Source organism: Trichomycterus rosablanca, chromosome 25, assembly GCF_030014385.1.
Source record: "Trichomycterus rosablanca isolate fTriRos1 chromosome 25, fTriRos1.hap1, whole genome shotgun sequence".
NCBI lineage: Eukaryota > Metazoa > Chordata > Actinopteri > Siluriformes > Trichomycteridae > Trichomycterus > Trichomycterus rosablanca.
Window position 1 is genome coordinate 12,309,122 of NC_086012.1, and position 25,228 is coordinate 12,334,349.

The window sequence follows — 25,228 nt, forward strand, 5'->3', positions numbered from 1 at the left end:
AACATCTGCATACGGCCACCTTGAGCAATTCATTGTGAGTTTTCATGCATGTGAACAGAAAATAGTGCTTCTATAAATAGTTTAATAGACTCTCTGTGACGGTGCCGCCTGTGCCATTAACGCATTCTGCTCCACATCTGTATTAAGACTAGATTAAAAACTATGGTACCACTTTGCAACTTGTATTTCTGGGGCAGGCGTAGTTGAAATAAGCATTAGTCTCAGAGCTGATAGCCTGTTAGATGTATTCGTGTCCCCAGCTGGACTCCCGTTCACCTGCACACGACAGCAGCTATAAAGGACCTGTATTTAGCTTTAGATTTATAATCACTGTCATTAAACCTGTAGAAAAAAAACTTGATTAATTATTAATCCTTTAGTAAATGTTTATATTTTAAGGTCGGAATTAATAAAATGAACCCTTTGTGGACTATAAAGCTGTCAATGTTTAGACAGAAATTGCACCTGTATGCATTTATCGAGCTGGACCGCCGCCCCAACAGGACATTTTATTTGTTGTGCTGCTATACGTATTGGCTTTCCATTTAATTCAGGAACATGACTGCAGAGATTTGTATCCGTTCAGACACAGAGGCATTGTGTGAGGTGGCAGCAGGCTCAAATAATAATATGGTGCCAATGTTTGTTGTGGCGTTAGGATTGGCCCGCACTGGAACATGGAGTCCAAGCCCAAACAATCAATACCAACCTCAGGATATTATTTTTTCTCTGTCTGTCTGTCTGTCTGTCTGTCTGTCTGTCTGTCTGTCTGTCTGTCTGTCTGTATATCAAGTCTGTCTATCTGTCTATATATCAAGTCTGTCTGTCTATATAGCAAGTCTGTCTGTCTATCTATCTGTCTATATATCAAGTCTGTCTGTCTGTTTATCTATGTAGCAAACCTGTCTGTCTGTCTGTCTATCTATCAAGCCTGTCTTTATGTCTGTCTGTCTATCTATCTGTCTGTCTATATAACTTTCTATCCATCTAATCTGCCTGTCTGTGTTTGTCTGTCTGTCTGTCTGTCTATCTATCTAGTCTGCCCATCCGTCAGTTCGTCTATCTATCTATCTATCTATCTATCTATCTATCTATCTATCTATCTATCTATCTATCTATCTATCTAGTCTGTCTATCTATCTACTTTTCTATCCATCTAATTCGTCTGTTTGGCTGTCTATCTATATAATCTGTCTGTCTACCTTTCTATCTACCTTTCTATCCATGTAATCCGTCTGTCTATCTATCTATATAATCTGTCTGTCTGTCTCTTTCTAATCTGTCTGTCTGTCTGTCTCTGTCTGTCTAATCTGTCGGTCTGTCTCTCTGTCTGTCTGTCTATCTTCATGGTACAGATTGCAGCGGATTGTTTTCCTCATGTTTATTCAGATTTTACACTCAGATGTACATTTTTTAACTCAATGTGTTACATTTTGAATCTGTTCTGTCGGCTCATAAATATAAACATAAATGTAAATTAAATATAAATATTCATTTACATTCACAATTTAGAAGGTGTATGCATACTTTTAACTGTAAAGCGTCTGTAGTCTGCTTAAATTACACATATAATAAGTCTCATTCGACCCGTCGACCCCAACGACAGACAAATAATATCCTCTAGTTTATGTTTTGACAGATTGAAGCTGCTTTATCTTATGGGTCATAATACAAAATGTCAATAATGTCATAACAAGTGGGGCTTTCACACAAAAGGTCACACAGAGATACTGGAAGGCATTTAGTGTGACAGTTAAATTATTGTCCTCATACTGATTACTTAGCCATTACTTTAATTTTACTGATGACCTTTGCTGTTTAAGCCATAATGATTTTGGATGTGTGTTTATTCTGCTGCTCCTTAATGACGCTGTTAGAGACGCTCACAGTTGACCAGTCTGTATGTAGGTTCAATAAAGATTTGTACTATATAGATGTTGGCTGGGCGGCACGGTGGCTCGGTGGGTAGCACTGTCGCCTCACAACAAGAAGATCCTGAGGTTTGATTCCCAGGTGGAGCGATCTGGGTCCCTACTGTCCGGAGTTTGCACGTTCTCCTCGTGTCTGTATGGGTTTTTGTGGAAACGCTGTTACAGACATCCCAAGTCTCCCGGAAGTTCCGGGAGTCTCCCGCATATACATAGCGGCTCCCTGATGTCCACAAGTCAGATAAAATCTCCCGGAATCTAGAACGAGCGGCCAAGAGCGCGCACACGCGTATTAAATCCGTTATCTGATATACAATCTAGCGCACTGTGTAGGGAACATAAATCAATTGTCTAATATACTGTCTAGTGCACTATGTACGGAACATGAATCCGTTACCTGATACACAATTTAGTGCTCTATGTAGGGAACATAATTAATTATGTAATACACTATCTAATGCACTATGTAAGGAACACAAATCATCATCTAGTTATACTTTCTAGTGCACTATGTAGTGAACATGAATGCGTTATCTAATACACTATCTAGTGCACTATGTAGGGAACATAAATCCGTGATCTGATATACAATCTAGCGCACTGTGTAGGGAACATAAATCAATTGTCTAATATACTGTCTAGTGCACTATGTAGGGGACATAAATCCGTTATCTGATATACAATCTAGTGCACTATGTAGGGAACATAATTAATTATGTAATACACTATCTAATGCACTATGTAAGGAACACAAATCATCATCTAGTTATACTTTCTAGTGCACTATGTAGTGAACATGAATGCGTTATCTAATACACTATCTAGTGCACTATGTAGGGAACATAAATCCGTGATCTGATATACAATCTAGTGCACTGTGTAGGGAACATAAATCAATTGTCTAATATACTGTCTAGTGCACTATGTAGGGAACATGAATCCGTTACCTGATACACAATTTAGTGCACTATGTAGGGAACATAATTAATTATGTAATATGATTGATTATGTAATCAATTGTCTAATATACTGTCTAGTGCACTATGTAGGGAACATGAATCCGTTACCTGATACACAATTTAGTGCACTATGTAGGGAACATAATTAATTATGTAATACACTATCTAGTGCACTATGTAAGGAACACAAATCATCATCTAGTTATACTTTCTAGTGCACTATGTAGTGAACATGAATGCGTTATCTAATACACTATTTAGTGCACTATGTAGGGAACATAAATCCGTTATCTAGTACACTATCTAGTGCACTAAGTAAGGAACATAAATTATCTTCTAATATACAAACTAGTGCACTATGTAGGGAACCTAAATGTATTATCTTTCACACTATCTAGTGCACTATGTGTTTGTGACGCGAACAGTTAGCTTAGTAGCTCAGTTAGCAGCTCCTAAAAGTTCTGTTATCACCCATATCCTTTGGTGTGTGCGACAGGTTTTTTACCTTTTTTTTTTTTTTTTTTTTTTTTTTTGGGCTTCGGGGGTCGGGATCGAGGTCCGGGGGTACCTCCCTGAAATGAGTTTTTGCAACTTGGGATGTCTGACTGCTATCTAGTGGCGGGATGCGGTCACTTTGCGGGTCACAAAATCGGCATGCATTGTGGGAGGTGCAGTTTATGTACGATAAACTTACAGTGTGTTTTAAGACAATCGTACGTATTTTAAGCTCTCGCGGGCCACATAAAACGACGTGGCCTTGAGTTTGACACGTGTGCCCTAGCCAGTCCAGGTACTTGATGTGTTTAAAACTCAACGTCAAGGTACCGCTGTACTGAACAGGATTAGGGGAACAGAAAACCAGTGTCCAAGCAGACGAAACAGGAACTAATGCACGTGATTGTGAATAAATACAGACGTCAGCAAATCTGATCAAGATGTTTAAATAACAAGAGGAACAAAACATAAGTTATATGTGGTGTGTATGTGACAGCACATAAACAAGCATTGAGAAGAGGAGAAATATTAAATAATATCTTACAGTATTGGGTAAGTGTACTTAGATATAATTGACATCTTGCTTGGGTGAATGTTTAAGGATAAGAACATAAGTGAGAAAAGAATATTGGATGTATAATGATCTACTTTCCCTGCTTCTTGACCTCAGAAAAATGGATAAATGTTCATACAATTTTTGTTTTGGTTTGATTGTACTAGACTTATATTTTGGGAATGGTTATTGATGGCTATATTGACTGTAAGAACAATAAGATAAATAATAAACATTCAAATCCTATTTTTTGGAGTCAATCTACCCCATTAGTGTCTTGTTCTGTTGGAATGTTTTTATTTCCTTTGAATGTTTGAATTTAATTTTCTTTTCTGTTTAGCTTGTGCTAGTATTGACTGCAGTAATAGAACTGACTGGATTAATGAACGCTTCGGACTTTGGTAATCATTTGTGTTTTAAAAGAACTCTGGGTGTTAGGGTGATTGGGCAAATTGGGGACGTTTAATGCTGCTTGGTTTGGGGTGCATTTGAGGTTGTTTCTACACTCACTGTCCATTATATCAGCTCCACTTACCATATAGAAACACTTTGTAGTTCTACAATTACTGACTGTAGTCCATCTGTTTCTCTGCATGCTTTGGTAGCCCCCTTTCATGCTGTTCTTCTGTCAATGGTCAGGACCCCCACAGAGCAGGTATTATTTAGGTGGTGGATCATTCTCAGCACTTCATTGACACTGACATGGTGGTGGTGTGTTAGTGTGGGTTGTGCTGGTATGTCTAGATCAGACACAGCAGCGCTGCTGGAGCTTTTAAAAACCGTGTCCACTCACTGTCCACTCTATTAGACACTCCTACCTAGTTGATCCACATTGTAGATGTAAAGTCAGAGACGATCGCTCATCTATTGCTGCTGTTTGAGTTGGTCATCTTCTAGACCTTCATCAGTGGTCACAGGACGCTGCCCACGGGGCGCTGTTGGCTGAATATTTTTGGTTGGTGGACTATTCTCAGTCCAGCAGGGACAGTGAGGTGTTTAAAAACTCCAGCAGCATTGCTGTGTCTGATCCACTCATACCAGCACAACACACACTAACACACCACCACCATGTCAGTGTCACTGCAGTGCTGAGAATGATCCACCACCCAAATAATACCTACTCTGTGGGGGTCCATTGAAGAACAGGGTGAAAGCAGGCTAAAAAAGTATGTACAGAAATAGATGGACTACAGTCAGTAATTGTAGAACTACAAAGTGCTCCTATATGGTAAGTGGAGCTGATAAAATGGACAGTGAGTGTAGAAACAAGGAGTCCATTAGAGAGAAAACACAGGGGAGAAACCTGAAACAGAAAGCAACCAGCTACTCAGTCCACCAGCAAGTTAGATCCCCGGGCTTACCAGAGAGAGAGAAGTTGCCTCGGAAACCATAAAAACTTAAAAAAGAGGATGGTTGTGGCAACTGAAAAATCTAAAAGCCGTCACCCGTGACCAACTAAATGGTCAGACAGCCATAAACAAGACTCCAGAGTTGCGCAATCCCAAACAAACACGCGTCGTCGTTCGGTGTGGGCACGATTGGGACGCTTCAGCTTTGTTCGGGTGAGTGAGCCAAATAACATAATAAAAAACACCTTAATTAATTATGCCGTTTAATAACGAGTATGAAAATCATTCGACTGCTCAGCGTTATCACAAACTGTGACCTCGTATTGCGCATGTTAATAAGAAAGAGCTCTGAAAAACCAAAAAAAACGTCTCTGCTGCCCTTTTTATACCCTTTTGTGCTACACAAAGGCCGTAACTTGCTTCTGATAAGCCTGAGCATGGTGCTTTGCAGATGCCCCGACTTTCAACAGCTATTAACCAGCGTGCTAACATTAAAGAGAGATATTCCACTCTGACAGTGGCCCCGGGCGCATAATCAGAGCTGCTTTGTTAACAGCCAGCGTATAAACGTACATTTATTAATCTGGCAGGTGCTTTTATCCAAAGAGACATGCAAAATATACCTTGAACAGGAAGCTGAGTAGCTGAGGGGAAAATCCTTACACATCAGTAGCTTTCTGGCAGCCAGTTTCATTACATAAAGTAGTTACTAGTGTAACAGCTTAATTATTAAGCTACCGCTATCCTGCTTAGCCTGATTTAAAGCCAGCAAGTGACAGCGACAGGCGAATATTTATTTACAATGTGTTTATTTACAAGCTATTTGCAATCGGACCAATCACGTTGCATGAGTGTTGGATCCCAGTTTGCTGTACATAATAGAAGAAAACCTCATAATCACTGTATTATAAAAAAATGATACGATTCAAATGCCACGTACATAAGCAACGTCCTGCACTCTTACTTGTTGCCAGCTAGTGTAAATGTCTAATTCACTACCTTGTACTTCTATGTTTGAATGCATTTTATTACATTTATACAACCCAAAAATGCAAATAATAAAAAACACAGAGTTTCTTACATTTACTTTGACTTTTAATTAATTGCAGACAGGATGGATCTGAGATATTTCATGTTTTATCTGCTCAACTTCATTTCCTTTATTAATAAACATCCATTCCTGCATTTCAGGCCTGCAACACATTCCAAGCTTAAAAGACGTTTTGGCACAGAGGAGACCAAGTGATTTCATTGTATCAGCTTTTATTTTGTCTTATTCTTCCTGCAAGCACGTCTTAAGATGTGCAACAGTACGGGGTCGTCGTTGTCACATTTTTCATTTCAAAATTCTCCACACATTCTTTATTGGGGACAGGTCAAGACTGCAGGCAGGCCAGTCCAGTACCCGTACACTCTCCCTCCGCAGCCATGCCTTTAGATGATACATGTTGGTAATGGAAAGTGAATGGATTGGAAGATGAAGGGAAAAATGTCTAAATAAAAAAAAAAATTGGATCGGATTGGCAAAAATTTCATGTGTATAAAGTAGGGTTTAAATATTTGACATGCATCAATAACCATCCAACTACGTTATTCAATTTTCATAAATAAACAGCTACGTTTTAGCAAGTCAACTAACAAATACATTAATGGTCAAATAATCTTAATACTTTCAATTCAGCGTTTGGCCCTAAACAATAGTATGTGCATTTGGAAATGTTTACAGTGTGCAGTCCACTGATCTGTAGCTGTTGTGATTCTCTGTGGTTTGAAATGCAAAAACTCCCTCTGCAGCAGTAACAACATCTTCTGTGTTACCCGGTCTTTACCTTTAACTCTCTCTTTGTGCGGGCTACAAAAGCCAAATCCTGAACATTTTTCGGATGCATTTTTTAGGTCCAAAAAATAGGACGTATGGTCACTTTATCCTAATAATGTAGATAATAAGAAGTGCTGTCCCACTAGGCTTGTTCATTAGATGGTTTCAGACCTGGATCTTTGGGAAGCTGCCCTCAGACAGTGTCCTATTGTAGAAAGTGATATGGAAATACGTTTTCCTTGGCTTAAATAGACAGGACAGGATAGTCTGGAGGTATGGAAACTACACAAAACTCAAGAGACAACTGAAGAACTTAATTTGTGCATTGAGCCGAGTCTCCACATTGACCCGGAATTTGTCACTGATCCCGACCAAACCCTCAATTACGCTGAGCACTTGTGCTTCACCTCCTTCCCAAAACTTTCCAAAGCCCCGACAGTAATATAAAGCAGAGGATCCATCCCGCTTACCCGAGACGCTCCACGGCTTAAGGTCGCGTAGCGTCTCAACGGGAGGATCGTACGAGCCGGCTGGATTCCGGTGCCGTTGTCATGGAAATGATGCTCCCCGAGGGCCTCCGGACTAAGCCCGCGGACTGCACAAACAGATCGCCGCTTGATGAAGACGAGAGAGCCGGGGAAAGAGAGGGAGGGAGACGGAGGAGACAAGGGAGAAGTGGTTGACAAGGCAACAGTGAGAGAAGACACGCCTCACTGCACCAAAGATGAAGTGCAGAGCTCGGGATGTGGGAGGAGGAGAACAAACACACCTAGATGTGTGTCAGCTTGTCTCTGACGGATTCCCCAAAGGGTGTTTGACATTTCTCCAAAGACCTTTTAAGCGCAGCCAGTAACGACCAACACGTCGCAGGAATCCACAGAACGTTTTTTGCATACGTGGAATAGAATGTAAGTCAGGGAGTCGGCTCGGTGTGCGTGTGCGAGTGAGAAAAGCAACGTTCAAGCTTAGTATGCCTCCGACTCACTGACCTGCCTGGTAAATATCCAGAAATGTGTGTTTTTGTGCAAAATATTGGGCCGGGTGGCTCAGCGGTGAATTACGGTACCTTACTTCCACTGGCTATGTCTGAAGGACCATGATTTGGTCTGTTGTCAAATCACAATCCCTCTTGGTTCTTATTTCATGAGTTACATCGAGCTTAGAAGAATTAGCTGCACTCTGCAGTTTTGCTACACTTACTTCTGGAGCAAATCCTTTTTGTCAGCTAAAACAAAGTTCAGCATAAATTTAATGTGGGTAAATTTTACATCAGTGAATTTGTGTCATTTACCAGTGAGCTCTGGGGAAAAAAAACCCCTCATGTGTCTAATGTTTTCTACACTGCTGCCTACCTCAGATTGATCTACAAAACATAATGTTGCTACACAAAGCACATCACACACCGATCAGCCATAACATTAAAACACACTCACTGTCCATTTTATCAGCTCCGCTTACTATATAGAAGCACTTTGTAGTTCTACAATTACTGACTGTAGTCCATCTGTTTCTCTGCATGCTTTGTTAGCCCCCATTCATGCTGTTTTTTACAATTACATTTACATTTTCGGCATTTAGCAGACGCCTTTATCCAAAGCGACTTACGTTACAGTTACAGTATACAGTTTGAGCAATTGAGGGTTAATGGTCTTGCTCAGGGGTCCAACAGCAGCAGTGGTGGGGCTTGAACCAGTGACCTTCTGATTACTAGTCCAGTACCTTAACCACTAGGCTACGGCTTCCCCGTTCTTCATTGGTCAGGACTCTCCCAGGACCACTACAGAGCAGGTATTATTTGGGTGGTGGATCATTCTCAGTACTGCAGTGACACTGACATGGTGGTGGTGTGTTAGTGTGTGTTGTGCTGGTATAAGTGGATCAGACACAGCAGCGCTGCTGGAGTTTTTAAACACCTCACTGTCACTGCTGGACTGAGAATACTGATGAAGGTCTAGAAGATGACCAACTCAAACAGCAGCAATAGATGAGCGATCGTCTCTGACTTTACATCTACAAGGTGGACAGACTAGGTAGGAGTGTCTAATAGAGTGGACAGTGAGTGGACCCGGTATTTAAATCTCCAGCAGAATTGCTGTGTCTTATACACTCATACCAGCACAACACACACTAACACACCACCACCATGTCAGTGTCACTGCAGTGCTGAGAATGATCCACCACCCAAATAATACCTGCTCTGTTAAGTACCATGAAAGAATATTCCAGAAATATCACTAATCAGATTCCATAAAACGTTTTTTCTGATAACTTGTGTCTCCTTTCTTACAGGTGTAGCAATTCATACTGTACCTCAAGGATTACCGCACTGACCATGAAGCAAAATCAGGTGTAAAAAGAGAAAAAAAGGTCAGTATTTTATTTATTAAAGTCTCTCGTAACTAAACCTTTCATTTACATTTACATTTTCGGCATTTAGCAGACGCTTTTATCCAAAGTGACTTACAGTACTGTGACAGTATACAATCTAAGCAATTGAGGGTTAACCTCCTGAGACCCGAGCTTTGATTTTTTCAATGCATTTTTTCTATTCCTTTTGTTTTTAACCTTATTAGTTGGGTGGCACGGTGGCTCAGTGGGTAGCACTGTCGCACACTGTCACAGCAAGAAGGTCCTGGGTTCGATCCCCAGATGGGGCGGTCCGGGTCCTTTCTCTGTGGAGTTTGCATGTTGTCGTGTGGGTTTCCCCCGGGTGCTCTGGTTTCCTCCCACAGTCCAAAGACATGCAAGTGAGGTGAATTGGAGCCACTGAATTGTCCATGACTGTGTTTGATATAACCTGAATCTTGTGTAATGAGTAACTACCGTTTCTGTCATGAATGTAACCAAAGTGTAAAACATAATGTTAAAATCTTAATAAAGAAACAAACAAACTTTATAGATGGCAGACAAAAGTGTCCACTAATGGGGACAATCGGTCTAAGTTTAGCAGGTCAAGGAATAAGGCATAACAAAGCCAAAATGTAATGTCCTCATATGTGACCGCAGGGTCTCAAGAGGTTAAGGGCCTTGCTCAAGGGCCCAACAGTGGCAACCTGGCAGTGGTGAGGCATGAACCGGCAACCTTCTGATTACTGGACCAGTACCTTAACCACTAGGCTACAACTGCCCTCAAAAACTGTAATCAACAAGTCCACAAACATTCGCAAATTAGCGTTTATAATAAGGTCCGTTTATTGAATACGTGTGAATACGTACAGAATGAATCAATGCCTGACTGAGTTTCTCACAAATCTGTGTCCTCTTAACCCATCATTAGTGGTTACGATTGAGTTTTGTTAGTGTCCATATAAATACGGCCGGATTGACTGCTTTAATTTGAATGGTACGTGGAACAGTGGTCTCTTTGCCAAGTTTGTTTGCCAGACGGCCCAAACCTTCACCTTGTGGCGAATGTTGATCGGATTATATCCAAGAACCAGCAAAGAACAGGAAGGAATGAATGAAAAGCTACTTAAACCCAGAGGCCATCGTCCACAGTCAAGCAAGCTTTACACATGAATGTGCTTAGAAGCAACCGGGCAAACAAGAAGCTCCTCGAAGCTCCACTAAAGTCGTTGCTGACCACACTGATACAGATCAGAAGAGCAGGAGCTTATTCCTTCCACAGCAGTCTACAGAAATAAAAAGAGCTTGCTTGACTGTGGACAATGTCTAGCAATGTTCATTCATTCATTCATCGTCTTATCCGCTTATCCAGTTAGGGTCGTGGGATGTGCTGGAGCCCAGTGCAGGTGTCTGTTTGCCCAATTCTGCCATCTTACCACAAGTGTCCTCTTTTTTGTAAACCAGTATACGGTCACCCTGTATTAACTAGGCTGGAATTCTCATCTAAAACAAGAAATCTGGTGTGAAATTCTTCCTCTTTACACATCTTTTCAACGTGCCATTTCTTAGAGAGCACAAATTCAGCTTCTGTCAGCGTGCGAACCCGTGGCTGAATGACACTTGACTCGAAATGACAGCACAAAGAGACTGAGAGAAGAAAAGACAATTTCTCATGCTTTTCTCTGTGTGAAATGTGTGTGTGATTGTGTGATCGTGTTACTCTTCATATTAGCCATGACTTTCTAATTCAGTCTCATCGTGGTGCTTTGCACAAGGTTACATTCACAAGTCTCATTACTGAAATAGAATTAGCGCCCCCATGACAGGAGCAGGTACCTATTTCACATACGTCAAAACAATCCCTCCATGTTACTTATTAGCGATTCAAGGCTGCGTCTGGCCTAATTGTGCATTTGCTGGTGCTGGTGTAGAAGTACAGGTGTGTAATCCCCCCTGCAGAAACATGCCACGGCCGCATCTGCTGCTACGTGACACAGATCGTCGAACTGTAGTTGTGGACCACGGCGTGTTGTGATATCTGGACAAGGTCATGCTGGATTAAGCTGAGAAATATTCAATACACCCAGGATTAGCTTGACATCAATGGGCAAGGATGCTTGTACTTGGTGTTGTTGGTTGCATTTAAGTTCATTCTCCTCACAATACACGTGTATAAATATTTACCCTGTACAATTACTGAATACATTAAAAATCAAACGAACCTTACAAGCAATGCATTACAAATTCATCTTTGTTTTTCCTTCAACTAAATAAAGGAGGTATTTATGCTCGCCTCTTTCTTACCCCTCATATGCAGCTTTAGACGGCTAATTTACCAAACGCTTTTATCCAAAGCGACTTACAGTTATGACCAAATACCATGCAAGCAGGTGTCCAACAATGGCTGCTTCCCTGTAGTGTGGCATAAACCAGCAACCTTCTGATTAGTAGTCCAGATTACTAGTCCACTGGCCTAAAATTTCTAATTGAAATGCATTTGGCACTATTATAAAGTTAGATGTTATTCAATTAACATGAAAACATGACAAGATGAGTTTTCCTTTAGATAAAAATGTAAGCGCTCTAATCGTCCAGCTACCTTCCTATATGCCTACTTATTTACCTACTTATATATCTACCTACCTACCTACCTACCTACCTACATTCCAACCTACCTACCTATCTAGTTACCTATCTACTTATAGAACTACCTACCTATATATGTGCCTACATACATATATACCTACCTACCTACTTACCTACATACCTATATACTCACCTACCTACCTATATACCTACCTACCTACCTACTTACCTATATACCTACTTCTCTACCTATTTATTTACCTACCTACTTACCTACATACCTATATACCTACCTAAGTATATACCTACTTACCTACCTACCTCCTTACCTACATACCAATATACCTACCTACCTACCTGCTTATAAACCTACATATCAATCTTCTAACCTACCAACCAATATACCTACCTACATACTTACCTACATACCCATATACCTATCTATCTACTTACTTACATATCTATATAACCACCTACACACCTATATACACACCTACCTACCTACCTACCTACCTACCTACCTACCTACCTACCTACCTACCTACCTACCTATATACCTACCTATTTACCTACTTACCTACCTATATACCTACTTACCTACATACCTATATACCTACCTACCTATTTACCTACTTACCTACCTATACACCTAATTACCTACCTACCTATATACCTACTTACCTACCCATCTACTTACCAACATATCTATATACCTACCTACTTCCTACCTACTTACTTACCTACCTAACTATCTACTTACCTACCTACCTATAGACCTACCTACCTATTTACCTACCCACCTACCTACCTACCTACCTACCTACCTACCTACCTACCTACTATCTACCATCTATATAACTATATATCTTCTTACTTACATACCTATATACCTATATATCTACTTACCTACCACCTATATTCCTACCTACCTACCTACCTACCTACCTACCTACCTACCTACCTGTATACCTACTTACCTACCTACTTATATACCTATCTTCCTACCTATATACCTATCTACTTATATACCTACCTACATACCTATCTAAATAAATGAATGATCATTTACAGAACCCTAAATCACATATAAGCTTCAAGTACATTTAAAAACAGACCTCAGTATATGGTTAATGAAATTGTTGTATGTTAGAAGTGAATTAGATGATGCAGTTTACAAGTGTGGTCTTTTTGGACAAGCATGTGATTAGATACGCACTTTACACAGTGCAAGTTTGGTAGCTACAAGCGTCCATTCGTTTTTCAAATGACTAGCCGTGTAACAAAATCAAAGGAAGAGACTTTAAACGTGTCTCGGTGTAGATGTAATTTTTCAGCTTTAAAATGAACCTTTCTTTCTGGAGATGATTAAAAGGACTAAGATAATTATAGTTATTATTGATCACTGTCTGACTCCTTTCTTATGTCATTTCCTCTTCGGTAAATTAGTAGAGAGGGCACACAGGAATCTATTCCAGGGGAAAAAATCAATCCTGGATTGATTCACTCTAATGATCACTGGTCCCAGAGTAAGAATCTGGACAGAACAGCCATGGACGCTACAGATACTGTATATATATACTGATCAGCCATAACATTAAAACTAGGACCACCACAGAGCAGGTATTATTTAGGTGGTGGATCATTCTCAGCACTGCAGTGACACTGACATGGTGGTGGTGTGTTAGTGTGGGTTGTGCTGGTATGAGTGGATCAGACACAGCAGCGCTGCTGGAGTTTTTAAATACCGGGTCCACTCACTGTCCACTCTATTAGACACTCCTACCTAGTTGGTCCACCTTGTAGATGTAAAGTCAGAGACGATCGCTCATCTATTGCTGCCGTTTGAGTTGATCATCTTCTAGACCTTCATCAGTGGTCACAGGATGCTGCCCACGGGGCGCTGTTGGCTAGATATTTTTGGTTGGTGGACTATTCTCAGTCCAGCAGTGACAGTGAGGTGTTTAAAAACTCCATCAGCATTGTTGTGTCTGATCCACTCATACCAGCACAACTCACACTAACACACCACCACCATGTCAGTGTCACTGCAGTGCTGAGAATGATCCACCACCCAAATAATACCTGCTCTGTGGTGGTCCTGTGGTGGTCCTGACCATTGAAGAACAGGGTGAAAGCAGGTTAAAAAAGTATGTAGCGAAACAGATGGACTACAGTCAGTAATTGTAGAACTACAAAGTGGTTCTATATGGTAAGTGGAGCTGATAAAATGGACAGTGAGTGTAGAAACAAGGAGGTGGTTTTAATGTTATGGCTGATTGGTGTATATATATATGTATATATGTGTGTTTTAATGCCTGGAACAGGTCCCACATCATTTAGTCCCATTGAACTTAAGTACGGGCAGCAAAGATAAGGGTAATATTAGTTTCTCACACCTGAACACAGGCAGGAATAAGAGAAATCGATGATGCTGGTGCTGATATCGACTCCTCGACTTCTTTAAAGCAGAATCTTCTGCCGCTGGTAAAAAATGTGCCCATCACAACCGACTCTGGCATCCACCGCACTTAACATGATGGCCGGCCAGTAAAATACTTAGTGCTTGGGAAGTTTTTTAATAATTAATGGGCCCTCTTAAAAAAAAAAAAAATCCATTTTGGTTAGAGTTGAACGGTTGGATGAGTGCTACGATGCATTATGCTACGACACACCTATGTGGGAGCCTTCCAGAGCACTTAGGAAAAAGATTTGCTCTGAGTGGATTGTTCATTACACGCTGCACGATGGTGGTAAGCTATTTGTTTCTGGTATTATGTTAAATACAGAGTGATGGAAACCAATTCCTGTTTAGCTGTTCTTACAATAAGGCATGTTTATACCAAAGCCAGGAACACCAGGAGAAATCTAACAGGTTAATGTACTTGGCCCCCATACTAGGCATTTTGTTCATATACAGTGTATCACAAAAGTGAGTACACCCCTCACATTTCTGCAGATATTTCAGTATATCTTTTCATGGGACAACACTGACAAAATGACACTTTGACACAATGAAAAGTAGTCTGTGTGCAGCTTATATAACAGTGTAAATTTATTCTTCCCTCAAAATAACTCAATATACAGCCATTAATGTCTAAACCACCGGCAACAAAAGTGAGTACACCCCTTAGTGAAAGTTCCTGAAGTGTCAATATTTTGTGTGGCCACCATTATTTCCCAGAACTGCCTTAACTCTCCTGGGCATGGAGTTTACCAGAGCTTCACAGGTTGCCACTGGAATGCTTTTCCACTCCTCCATGACGACATCACGGAGCTGGCGGATATTCGAGACTTTGCGCTCCTCCACCTTCCGCTTGAGAATGCCCCAAATATGTTCTATTGGGTTTAGGTCTGGAGACATGCTTGGCCAGTCCATCACCTTTACCCTCAGCCTCTTCAATAAAGCAGTGGTCGTCTTAGAGGTGTGTTTGGGGTCATTATCATGCTGGAACACTGCCCTGCGACCCAGTTTCCGGAGGGAGGGGATCATGCTCTGCTTCAGTATTTCACAGTACATATTGGAGTTCATGTGTCCCTCAATGAAATGTAACTCCCCAACACCTGCTGCACTCATGCAGCCCCAGACCATGGCATTCCCACCACCATGCTTGACTGTAGGCATGACACACTTATCTTTGTACTCCTCACCTGATTGCCGTCACACATGCTTGAGACCATCTGAACCAAACAAATTAATCTTGGTCTCATCAGACCATAGGACATGGTTCCAGTAATCCATGTCCTTTGTTGACATGTCTTCAGCAAACTGTTTGCGGGCTTTCTTGTGTAGAGACTTCAGAAGAGGCTTCCTTCTGGGGTGACAGCCATGCAGACCAATTTGATGTAGTGTGCGGCGTATGGTCTGAGCACTGACAGGCTGACCCCCCACCTTTTCAATCTCTGCAGCAATGCTGACAGCACTCCTGCGCCTATCTTTCAAAGACAGCAGTTGGATGTGACGCTAAGCACGTGCACTCAGCTTCTTTGGACGACCAACGCGAGGTCTGTTCTGAGTGGACCCTGCTCTTTTAAAACGCTGGATGATCTTGGCCACTGTGCTGCAGCTCAGTTTCAGGGTGTTGGCAATCTTCTTGTAGCCTTGGCCATCTTCATGTAGCGCAACAATTTGTCTTTTAAGATCCTCAGAGAGTTCTTTGCCATGAGGTGCCATGTTGGAACTTTCAGTGACCAGTATGAGAGAGTGTGAGAGCTGTACTACTAAATTGAACACACATGCTCCCTATGCACACCTGAGACCTAGTAACACTAACAAATCACATGACATTTTGGAGGGAAAATGACAAGCAGTGCTCAATTTGGACATTTAGGGGTGTAGTCTCTTAGGGGTGTACTCACTTTTGTTGCAGGTGGTTTAGACATTAATGGCTGTATATTGAGTTATTTTGAGGGAAGAATAAATTTACACTGTTATATAAGCTGCACACAGACTACTTTTCATTGTGTCAAAGTGTCATTTTGTCAGTGTTGTCCCATGAAAAGATATACCTAAATATCTGCAGAAATGTGAGGGGTGTACTTACTTTTGTGATACACTGTAGCTACAGTCCATAGCTACAGAAAATACACATTTCTTATTCTTTGATTAGGGCACTTTGAGTGGTGAATCCAGTCAAAACATACATATGTTTTGTTTTCTGTCTTATTAAATGCCATTAAAGCACCAACAGACCTGCATTTTACCCTTTATTAAAATAGCAGGAACATGCATTAATATGCTATTTTAAAACAACACTTTATTATTGGCTTAATCATGTAATGGCAGTCCAATTATTTTACCGTTAATGAACAGTTTTATTGTTCAGTAATCTACCTATTCATACCTACCTACCAATATACCTACCTACATACTTACCTACCCATATACCTACCTACCTACTTATTTACTGACCTATATACCAATATACCTTACTTACTTACCAACCTATATATATATATATATACCTACCTACTTATTATATACCTACTTACTTACCAACCTACTTACCTACATACCTATATAACTACCTACCTACTTAATTACCTACATATATACTTACCTACTTATATACCTACCTACCTACTTACCTACATACCTATATATTTACCTACCTATATACTTACCTACCCATATACTTACTTACCTACTTATTTATATCCCTATATAACTATATACCTACCTATATACCTACCTACTCAAATACCTACCTACCTACTTACTTACCTACCTATCTATTTACCTACCTACCTATATACCTAACTACCTACTTGCCTACCTACTTATATACCTGCCTACCCACCTACTTATTTACCTATCTATATACCTACCTACCTACATACCTTTATATTTACCTACCTATATACCTATGTATCTACCTACCTACATACCTATATACCTACTTACTTATATACCTACTTACCTACCTACCTGTATACCTATTTACCTACATACCTATATACCTAACTACCTACTTACCTACCTATAAAATAAAAGAAAAATATAATGCAAAAATAAGATATAAAAATACAAAAATATAAACATAAAAGATAAAAAAAATATAGAAAATATAAAGAACAAAAAACTAAAGCATTAAGCCTAAAGGTGCAGTTTATAGACATTATGAGTGCAATTGTGTGCTGTGCAAATAAAACAGTTACATGTATAAATGTGCATATCAAATAGCACTGTTTGCAAGGTTGATTGTCTTTCATGGGTACTCTCGGCTCTGCGTCCTCTTCTTAATAAGAAACCCAGAAATTTCTGGGCCCTTCATCGTTCTCTAACAAGTAATACACCAATTCAGTATAATACACACAATTAATAGTGGAGTAAGTGGAGTCTGAAGTGTTCAGCTTTTCCAAATGTTAAAAACCTTTTTTTTGTCCTGCAATGGCTAATTTAAGCCAAGAGTAATCACCTCTAATCAGATGCTTTTGTTATAATGGTTAAGCTTTAATTAAAATTCAGACACGATTGGTCCGTTGGATGTACTGAAGTCAATCAGTGGGTGATGGTGCGGAACCGGGCGAGACCTCATTTGCATAAAATGAAGAAGAACTTTACTGTCGTTCAGCACTGTTGTTTGAACCGGGGCTCTGTGTCACACTTCTACACAGTAAACGAATCATCACCGTAGTATACACCGTAATATAAGAGTATACTAATGTAATTCGTTGTAGGCCTAAATAGGAAGTCTGACACAGTCATGTGGTCGGAATATCATTCAATGGCAGTACTGATATTAAAACGAGTGAAGGATTTGGCACCGATCCTGACCAAATACAGACTAATTGACCACAGGCTAGCTGGGGAAGCCATTAGAGCCGTCTGCCTGGAGAGAAGAGAGTTCGTGTTTACTGTAAACTGGTGAGACTGAGACGCGTGTACAAACCCCCATTTCCGGAAGAGTTGGGACAGTTTGTAAAATGCCATAAAAATGAGGATCTTGTTAATTCATCTAATCCTGAAATGTTCTGGGTCATCTAAGCTTCAGATTTCCAGACTGTCATGTGCCAAAATGCTCCATTATTATTTTATTCTGGCAAACTCCAGGCAAATGATGGCATCTAGTTGTACATTGATGGCAAAGGATGGCATCTAGTTGTACACACACTGGAACCAGAGCTGGGATCTCGAATACATCGTATCGAATCTCAGCTCTGCCTACCGGCTAAGGCTGAGTGGCCACATGAACAACGATTGGCCTGTTGTTCAGATTTTGGCGGGACTAAGCCGGATGGGGTCTCTCTCCCATGACTGGTGCAATTACGGCCTCTGCTGGCTGATTGATGCCGCCTGCACAGAGACGGGAAAAGAGTTCTCTCAGGGTGTGTCTCTCCGTACACAACGCTGAGCTGCACTGCACTCGTCAAAGTGCAGGTGATAAAATGCATACGACATGCTTCCCACGTGTCGGAGGGGGCGTGGGTTAGCTTCGTTCTCCTCAATCAGAGCAGGGATCGGCATTGGTGGAGAGGAAGCGTGACGCAAACGGGCAATTGGACGCGCTAAAAAGGGAGAAAAAGGGGAGAAAATGCATAAACAAACAAACAAACAAATATATATATATGAATCTCCAGTTATTTCCAATTTCCCATTTCTTTGCTGCTTGCACCACCCCCGCCCTGACCAACGGGAACCGCAGACTATCACATGACCCGTCTGACTTGTGTATGTCCAGCAGGTTTCCTCTGTTTGCTATTCTGTGACTCACCCACCACTCAGTCAGGCACCTCGACCAGACAGCAGACGTCAAATCATGTCTACTTTCCTTCCTCAGACAGACAAGTGTGTCTGTTGGATGCCCAGACCAGGTTGATAGCACAGCTATTAATTAAACTTTAAACTTATTGTGTATTCCACATGTAATAAATAATAAGGAATACTAAATAATGATCTACAATTAATTTGTAAACATTATTACATTAATCTTTACATATGAATTATGTAGTTAACATTACTGTTAATGTTAAAAAAATAAGTATTTATAAAAAAGACGTCACAGTAAACTGGGCAATTGGGTGGCGCAGCAATAACTTGCACTAGCTTACTACCTCTAGGATCCAAGGTTCGAATCCCTAACAGTGCTGCCGGTCAGGTGTCTACATACAGACATATGATCTTGAGGTCCCACGATGGTCCGGGGTGTGTCACTGCATTGCGCCCAGTGATTCTGGGGAAACTGGACGTACCGCAACCCTGACCAGGAGACAGAACCAATTACAAACATCCTCCTTTCAGTTTGCTTATTAACATCTCATTATAAGAATTGTAACTCTTATTTATTAATGAATAAATCGTCTGTTTTATTACCGCTTTATCCTGGTCAGGGTCACAGTGGGTGCAATTCACACTCCAAACAGGCTTGCCAGTTCATTAATTGTAACTTCTAATTATGTTTTAAAACAATAAAACACAAAAACAGCATTGTTGCTTATATTTTGCTCATACCCACATATAACATATATGCCCCTATATCAATACTGGTTTTTCCACATATGTTACATGTAAGGTGATATAATTATATATTATACATAATATACTATACACTGATCAGCCATAACATTAAAATCAACCCCTTGTTTCTACACTCACTGTTCATTTTATCAGCTCCACTTACCATATAGAAGCACTTTGTAGTTCTACAGTTACTGACTGTAGTCCATCTATTTCTCTACATATCTTTTTAGCCTGCTTTCACCCTGTTCTTCAATGGTCAGGACCACCACAGGACCACCACAGTGCAGGTATTATTTAGGTGGTGGATCATTCTCAGCACTGCAGTGACACTGACATGGTGGTGGTGTGTTAGTGTGTGTTGTGCTGGTATGAGTGGATCAGACACAGCAGCGCTGCTGGTTTTTAAATACCGTGTCCACTCACTGTCCACTCTATTAGACACTCCTACCTAGTTGGTCCAACTTGTAGATGTAAAGTCAGAGAGGATCGCTCATCTGTTGCTGCTGTTCGAGTTGGTTATCTTCTAGACCTTCATCAGTGGTCACAGGACGCTGCCCACGGGGCGCTGTTGGCTGGATATTTTTTTCGGTTGGTGGACTATTCTCAGTCCAGCAGAGACACTGAGGTGTTTAAAAACTCCAGCAGCATTGCTGTGTCTGATCCACTCATACCAGCACAACACACACTACTACACCACCACCATGTCAGTGTCACTGCAGTGCTGAGAATGATCCACCACCCAAATAATACCTGGACAGTGAGTGTAAAAACAAGGAGGTGGTTTTAATGTTATGGCTGATCGGTGTATGTTATATATGAAAATGTTATATATGTACATGTATTATATTTGTGTATGGGTATTTACCAAGGTTGTTAGTAATCATTGTACTAAATGTATGTACACAAGGTTTTTGTGTTAGTGCATTTACATCCTAATGTTGTTATTGGTTATTGTCACTGCACCACTCACTGCTGCGGTGCTAAATGTCATTTATTGTTCTACAGGAAAATGCAGGGGGTAAGCAGATGCTGTCAAATAAAAAAAACAATGATTCTGTTGGACGCATATATTTATCCCAGCATTCGAGCTTCTATCTACCAAATAATGTAGCTGCATTAATGTGCTTTACTGAGCGGTGGGCATTATTCTGAATCTGTGTGGCTCCCTGGCCAACTCACACGTTAGTGCAGTATTACTTTCTTTATTGCTTTTCTTGATATACATACTGTATATGACCAAAATGATGTTGACATTTATTATTTACTAGCATGTTCTCCCATTTTTCACTTGATTTAGCGTAGTCAATCTGTCTTCCGCTCCTGGGGATCCCTGATTGCATTCGAGGAAGGTATATGTCCTTTCCTGACCCTTTCTTATTCACCCATGCTTCTGCACAGGCGCCTCTATCAGCTAATCAGGGTCCTCGTAAAGCGTTTGAAGACCCCACCCACATAGTCCGGTCATCCCGCCCTAGCAGACACAGTAGCCAATTAGAGTCCCGCTAGATGGCACCCAGATGACCGATGGCAATGCTGAGCTTTGAACTGAGGAGTTCAGAATCTCGGCGCTGGTGTGCTAGCGGAATATCCCACTGCGCCACCTGGGTGCTATGTTGACATTTATGACCCCAAAGGTATGTTTGAAGGAGAAAAAAAGGATAAAACATCAAAGCCTTGGCAATTTAAGCACAGGGGTTGTGTGGCAGCCAGTGGCACCGGAAACATTGCACAAAAAGAACTGATTCCACTACAACTACTTTATCTTGGTCTAGCGTCTGGTCCGGTTTCCCCAGAATTACTGAGCGCTACGTGGTAACACAGACATCAGGTGTCACCTAACAAGGCCTAACCTATCAAAAAGGTTGGTTGGAAGAGCATGACCAAGACTTCCAAGTACTACCCTGGTCCTCCAGTTGAGCATCTTTGGGACCACTTTGATTGTCATGTTTGCTCTATGGATCCTCCCCCACGCCCCCTTCAGCAGCTGTGGAATGCACTGCAATCAGCATGGCCCCAGATACCTGTGACAACCTACCAGGACCCTACTGAGTCACTCCCAGCCCGTCGGTTACTTTGGATATTAGGTGGTGGTCATAATAATGTGACTCGACTGTGTATATAGAACTAGTGCTTTCATTTGTGAGAGTGTGTTACAATTAGGTTTGGTTAAATAGGCAAAACTGACTAATCAGAAGGGGTGTCCACATACTTTTGACCAGGTAGGTCCATTATATTTTTGTTTGTTTTATTTGGCGGCATGGTGGCTCAGTGAGTAGCACTGTCACCTTAAAGCAAGAAGGTTGGTTGGAAGAGCATGACCAAGACTTCCAAGTACTACCCTGGTCCCCCAGTTGAGCATCTGTTGGACCACCTTGTTCGCTCTATGGATCCTCCCCCATGCACCCTCCAGCAGCTGTGGGATGACCAACCTGCTTTGACAACCTACCAGGACCTTACTGAGTCACTCCCAGCCCGTCTAGCTGCTGTCCGATCTGCATACAGCGGTTACTCTGGATATTAGCTTGTGGTCATAATAATGTGAGTCGACTGTGTATATAGAACTAGGCAAGAAGGTTGGTTGGAAGAGCATGACCAAGGCTTCCAAGTACTACCCTGGTCCCCCAATTGAGCATCTCTGGGGCCACCTTGATCCCTCTAGTATCCTCCAGCAGCTGTGGAATGCACTGCATGCACTGCAGTCAGCATGGCTCCAGATACCCGTGACAACCTACCAGGACCTTACTGAGTCACTCCCAGCCCGTTGGTTACTCTGGATATTAGCCGGTGGTCATAATTATGTGAGTCGACTGTGCATATAGAACTAGTGCTTTTATTTGTGAGAGTGTGTCACAATTAGGTTTGGGTAAATAGGCAAAACTCACGAATCAGAAGGGGTGTCCACATACTTTTGGCCATGCATAAAATCTTTGTTTTTTTGCCCTAAACTCTATTATTTTCCAGCGTGAAATAGCCTTCATTTAAATCTACCCATATTTTATAAAAGCAAAAGCCTGAATTGGCAGATGAGAACAGTTTATACAATGTTTTGTCTGCGATTAGACGGGGTAAGCGTATTCCTTTGATAGATTGACGGTTGTAAATGGACTCTTCGGTAATCACATTTAAGTGCAATTGTAGCATGAAATAGCTCGTTTTTATAATACTAATGCTCTTCCTGCTGGATTCTAGCCTCTCTCCTATTATAGTCACTGAACTGTAATGGCATCATCGACAACATTCATTTCTGCTTCTCAAGCTTTTGTTAAAGGTCCAGTGAGTAATAATTTCTAAATTTCACTCCTGAAAAAGGACTCTCACTGACGGCTCATGGATCTTTGGGCTTTTTTAAGGCTGTAAACAAAAAAAAAACATGACTTTGATGGCTAAGTTTCTCTTTTTAACCTTTTCTGTAACATTTTCTCTTTAATGCTTCTCAATCCAAGTACAGTGGTTGAGTTTAAAAGACGTTGAGAGGTCTGGAACTGCATACACCGATCAGCCATAAGATTAAAACCACGTCCTGGTTTCTACACACACTGTCCATTTTATCAGCTCCACTTACCATATAGGAGCACTATGTAGTTCTACACTTACTGACTGTAGTCCATCTATTTCTCTGCAGCAATAGATGAGCGATCGTCTCTGACTTTACATCTACAAGGTGGACCAACTAGGTAGGAGTGTCTAATAGAGTGGACAGTGAGTGGACACGGTATTTAAAAACTCCAGCAGCATTGCTGTGTCTGATCCACTTACACCAGCACAACACACCCTAACACGTCACCGAGAATGATCCACCACCTAAATAATACCTACTCTGTAGTGGTCCTGTGGGGGTCCTGACCATTGAAGAACAGCATGAAAGAGGGCTAACAAAGCATGGACTACAGTCAGTAATTGTAGAACTACAAAGTGCTCCTATATGGTAAGTGGAGCTGATAAAATGGACAGTGAGTGTAGAAACAAGGAGGTGGTTTTAATGTTATGGTTGATCAGTGTATATTTTAGGCTTATGTAAAATAATGGGGTTGTTTTTGACACTTACACACTGAAAATAACACAAATGTAATATAAAAACACTAAAATTAAAGCTGATTCTTACAATTTCTTAGCACCCTGATCTATAACACAAGTTTAAAAGTGAAACATGTTGAGTTTAAAGAACCCATATTATTAAGCCAGTTTAATTTAAGTGTAACTCTGTTGTCTCCCTGCAGTGTGCCCGGACGATCGTGTGTTCAGCCTCGTCATGGCTCCCGGTTCTGTGGAGGTGTTTTCTTTTACCCTCGTCCTCCTGCTGGCCTTCCTCCTCTCCTCGCTCTCCAGCACCTGCCACGCCTTGTGTAAGTCTGTTCTACTTTTGATAATGAACTGCTAGCAAAAAGTGTGGGTTTTAAAACTAAGTAAGCAGGTAAACAGGTCTTAGACATAAACAGATCTGTAGTTAGGGTTGCCAAGTGTTTGCATAGATAAAAAAATACATAATACATCATTTTGATTAATTGTTGATAAAATATTGACATTGTAAGGATGTTTTGGCTGAAATCTGGCAACCCTGTAGTGTAATTTCCTGTCAATCCTACGGCAATTCAGTTAGCAACAGGTTAGTCAAAATGTCCAAGATGTTGAAGTGCGAAGCAGCTAAAAATACGACGCAGATAATGGGAACTGAGTTTGGAAAACTTACAACCAATTCTGTGGATGCAGGAAGGGGTGGGGGGGTGGGGGGGGGGGGGGGGTGTTCAATTTCAGACCAGAATTTTCGTATTTGAGACGGAGCCTCTCACCGTCGCTGGATGTTCTAGGTTTACATTTAACCGTCTGGGCGCAGTACCATCCCTCCCTGCTGCAACACTATACCACCATACCAAGAATGTTGTTGTCTTTTAAAACACACAGGTCTTTGGTTAGGGTTGCCAAGTGTTCGCATAGAGAAAAAAATGACATAATTTTGATTGATTGTCGATAAGGTGCACTTTCAAAATACAGTGGTACCTTGTAACTCGATGTCCCCTTAACTTGAAACCTTTGTACCCTTAAACTGGACGTTTCCCTTACCAAGAATACCACCATACCAAGAATGTTGTTGTCTTTGGTTAGGGTTGCCAAGTACTCGAATAGAGATAGAAAAGTACATACTTTTGATTGATTGTTGATAAAATATTGACATTGTAGGGATGTTGTGGTGGAAATCTGGCAACCCTGTAGTGTAATTTGCACTTTGAGGTGGTCCTAG

At 41.1% G+C, this 25,228-nt stretch overlaps 1 protein-coding gene across 1 annotated transcript in view; it reads left to right on the forward strand.

Annotated features, from left to right (window-relative positions):
* LOC134302555 (receptor-type tyrosine-protein phosphatase S-like) overlaps positions 1-25,228 on the forward strand; it is a 152,417-nt gene that overhangs the window by 26,670 nt on the left and 100,519 nt on the right. Inside the window, exons 2-3 of the mRNA XM_062987691.1 lie at positions 9,393-9,470; positions 24,210-24,335. Coding sequence (XP_062843761.1) covers positions 24,242-24,335 — 94 coding nt within the window. The 5' untranslated portion in view covers positions 9,393-9,470; positions 24,210-24,241. The remainder of the gene's footprint in view (positions 1-9,392; positions 9,471-24,209; positions 24,336-25,228) is intronic.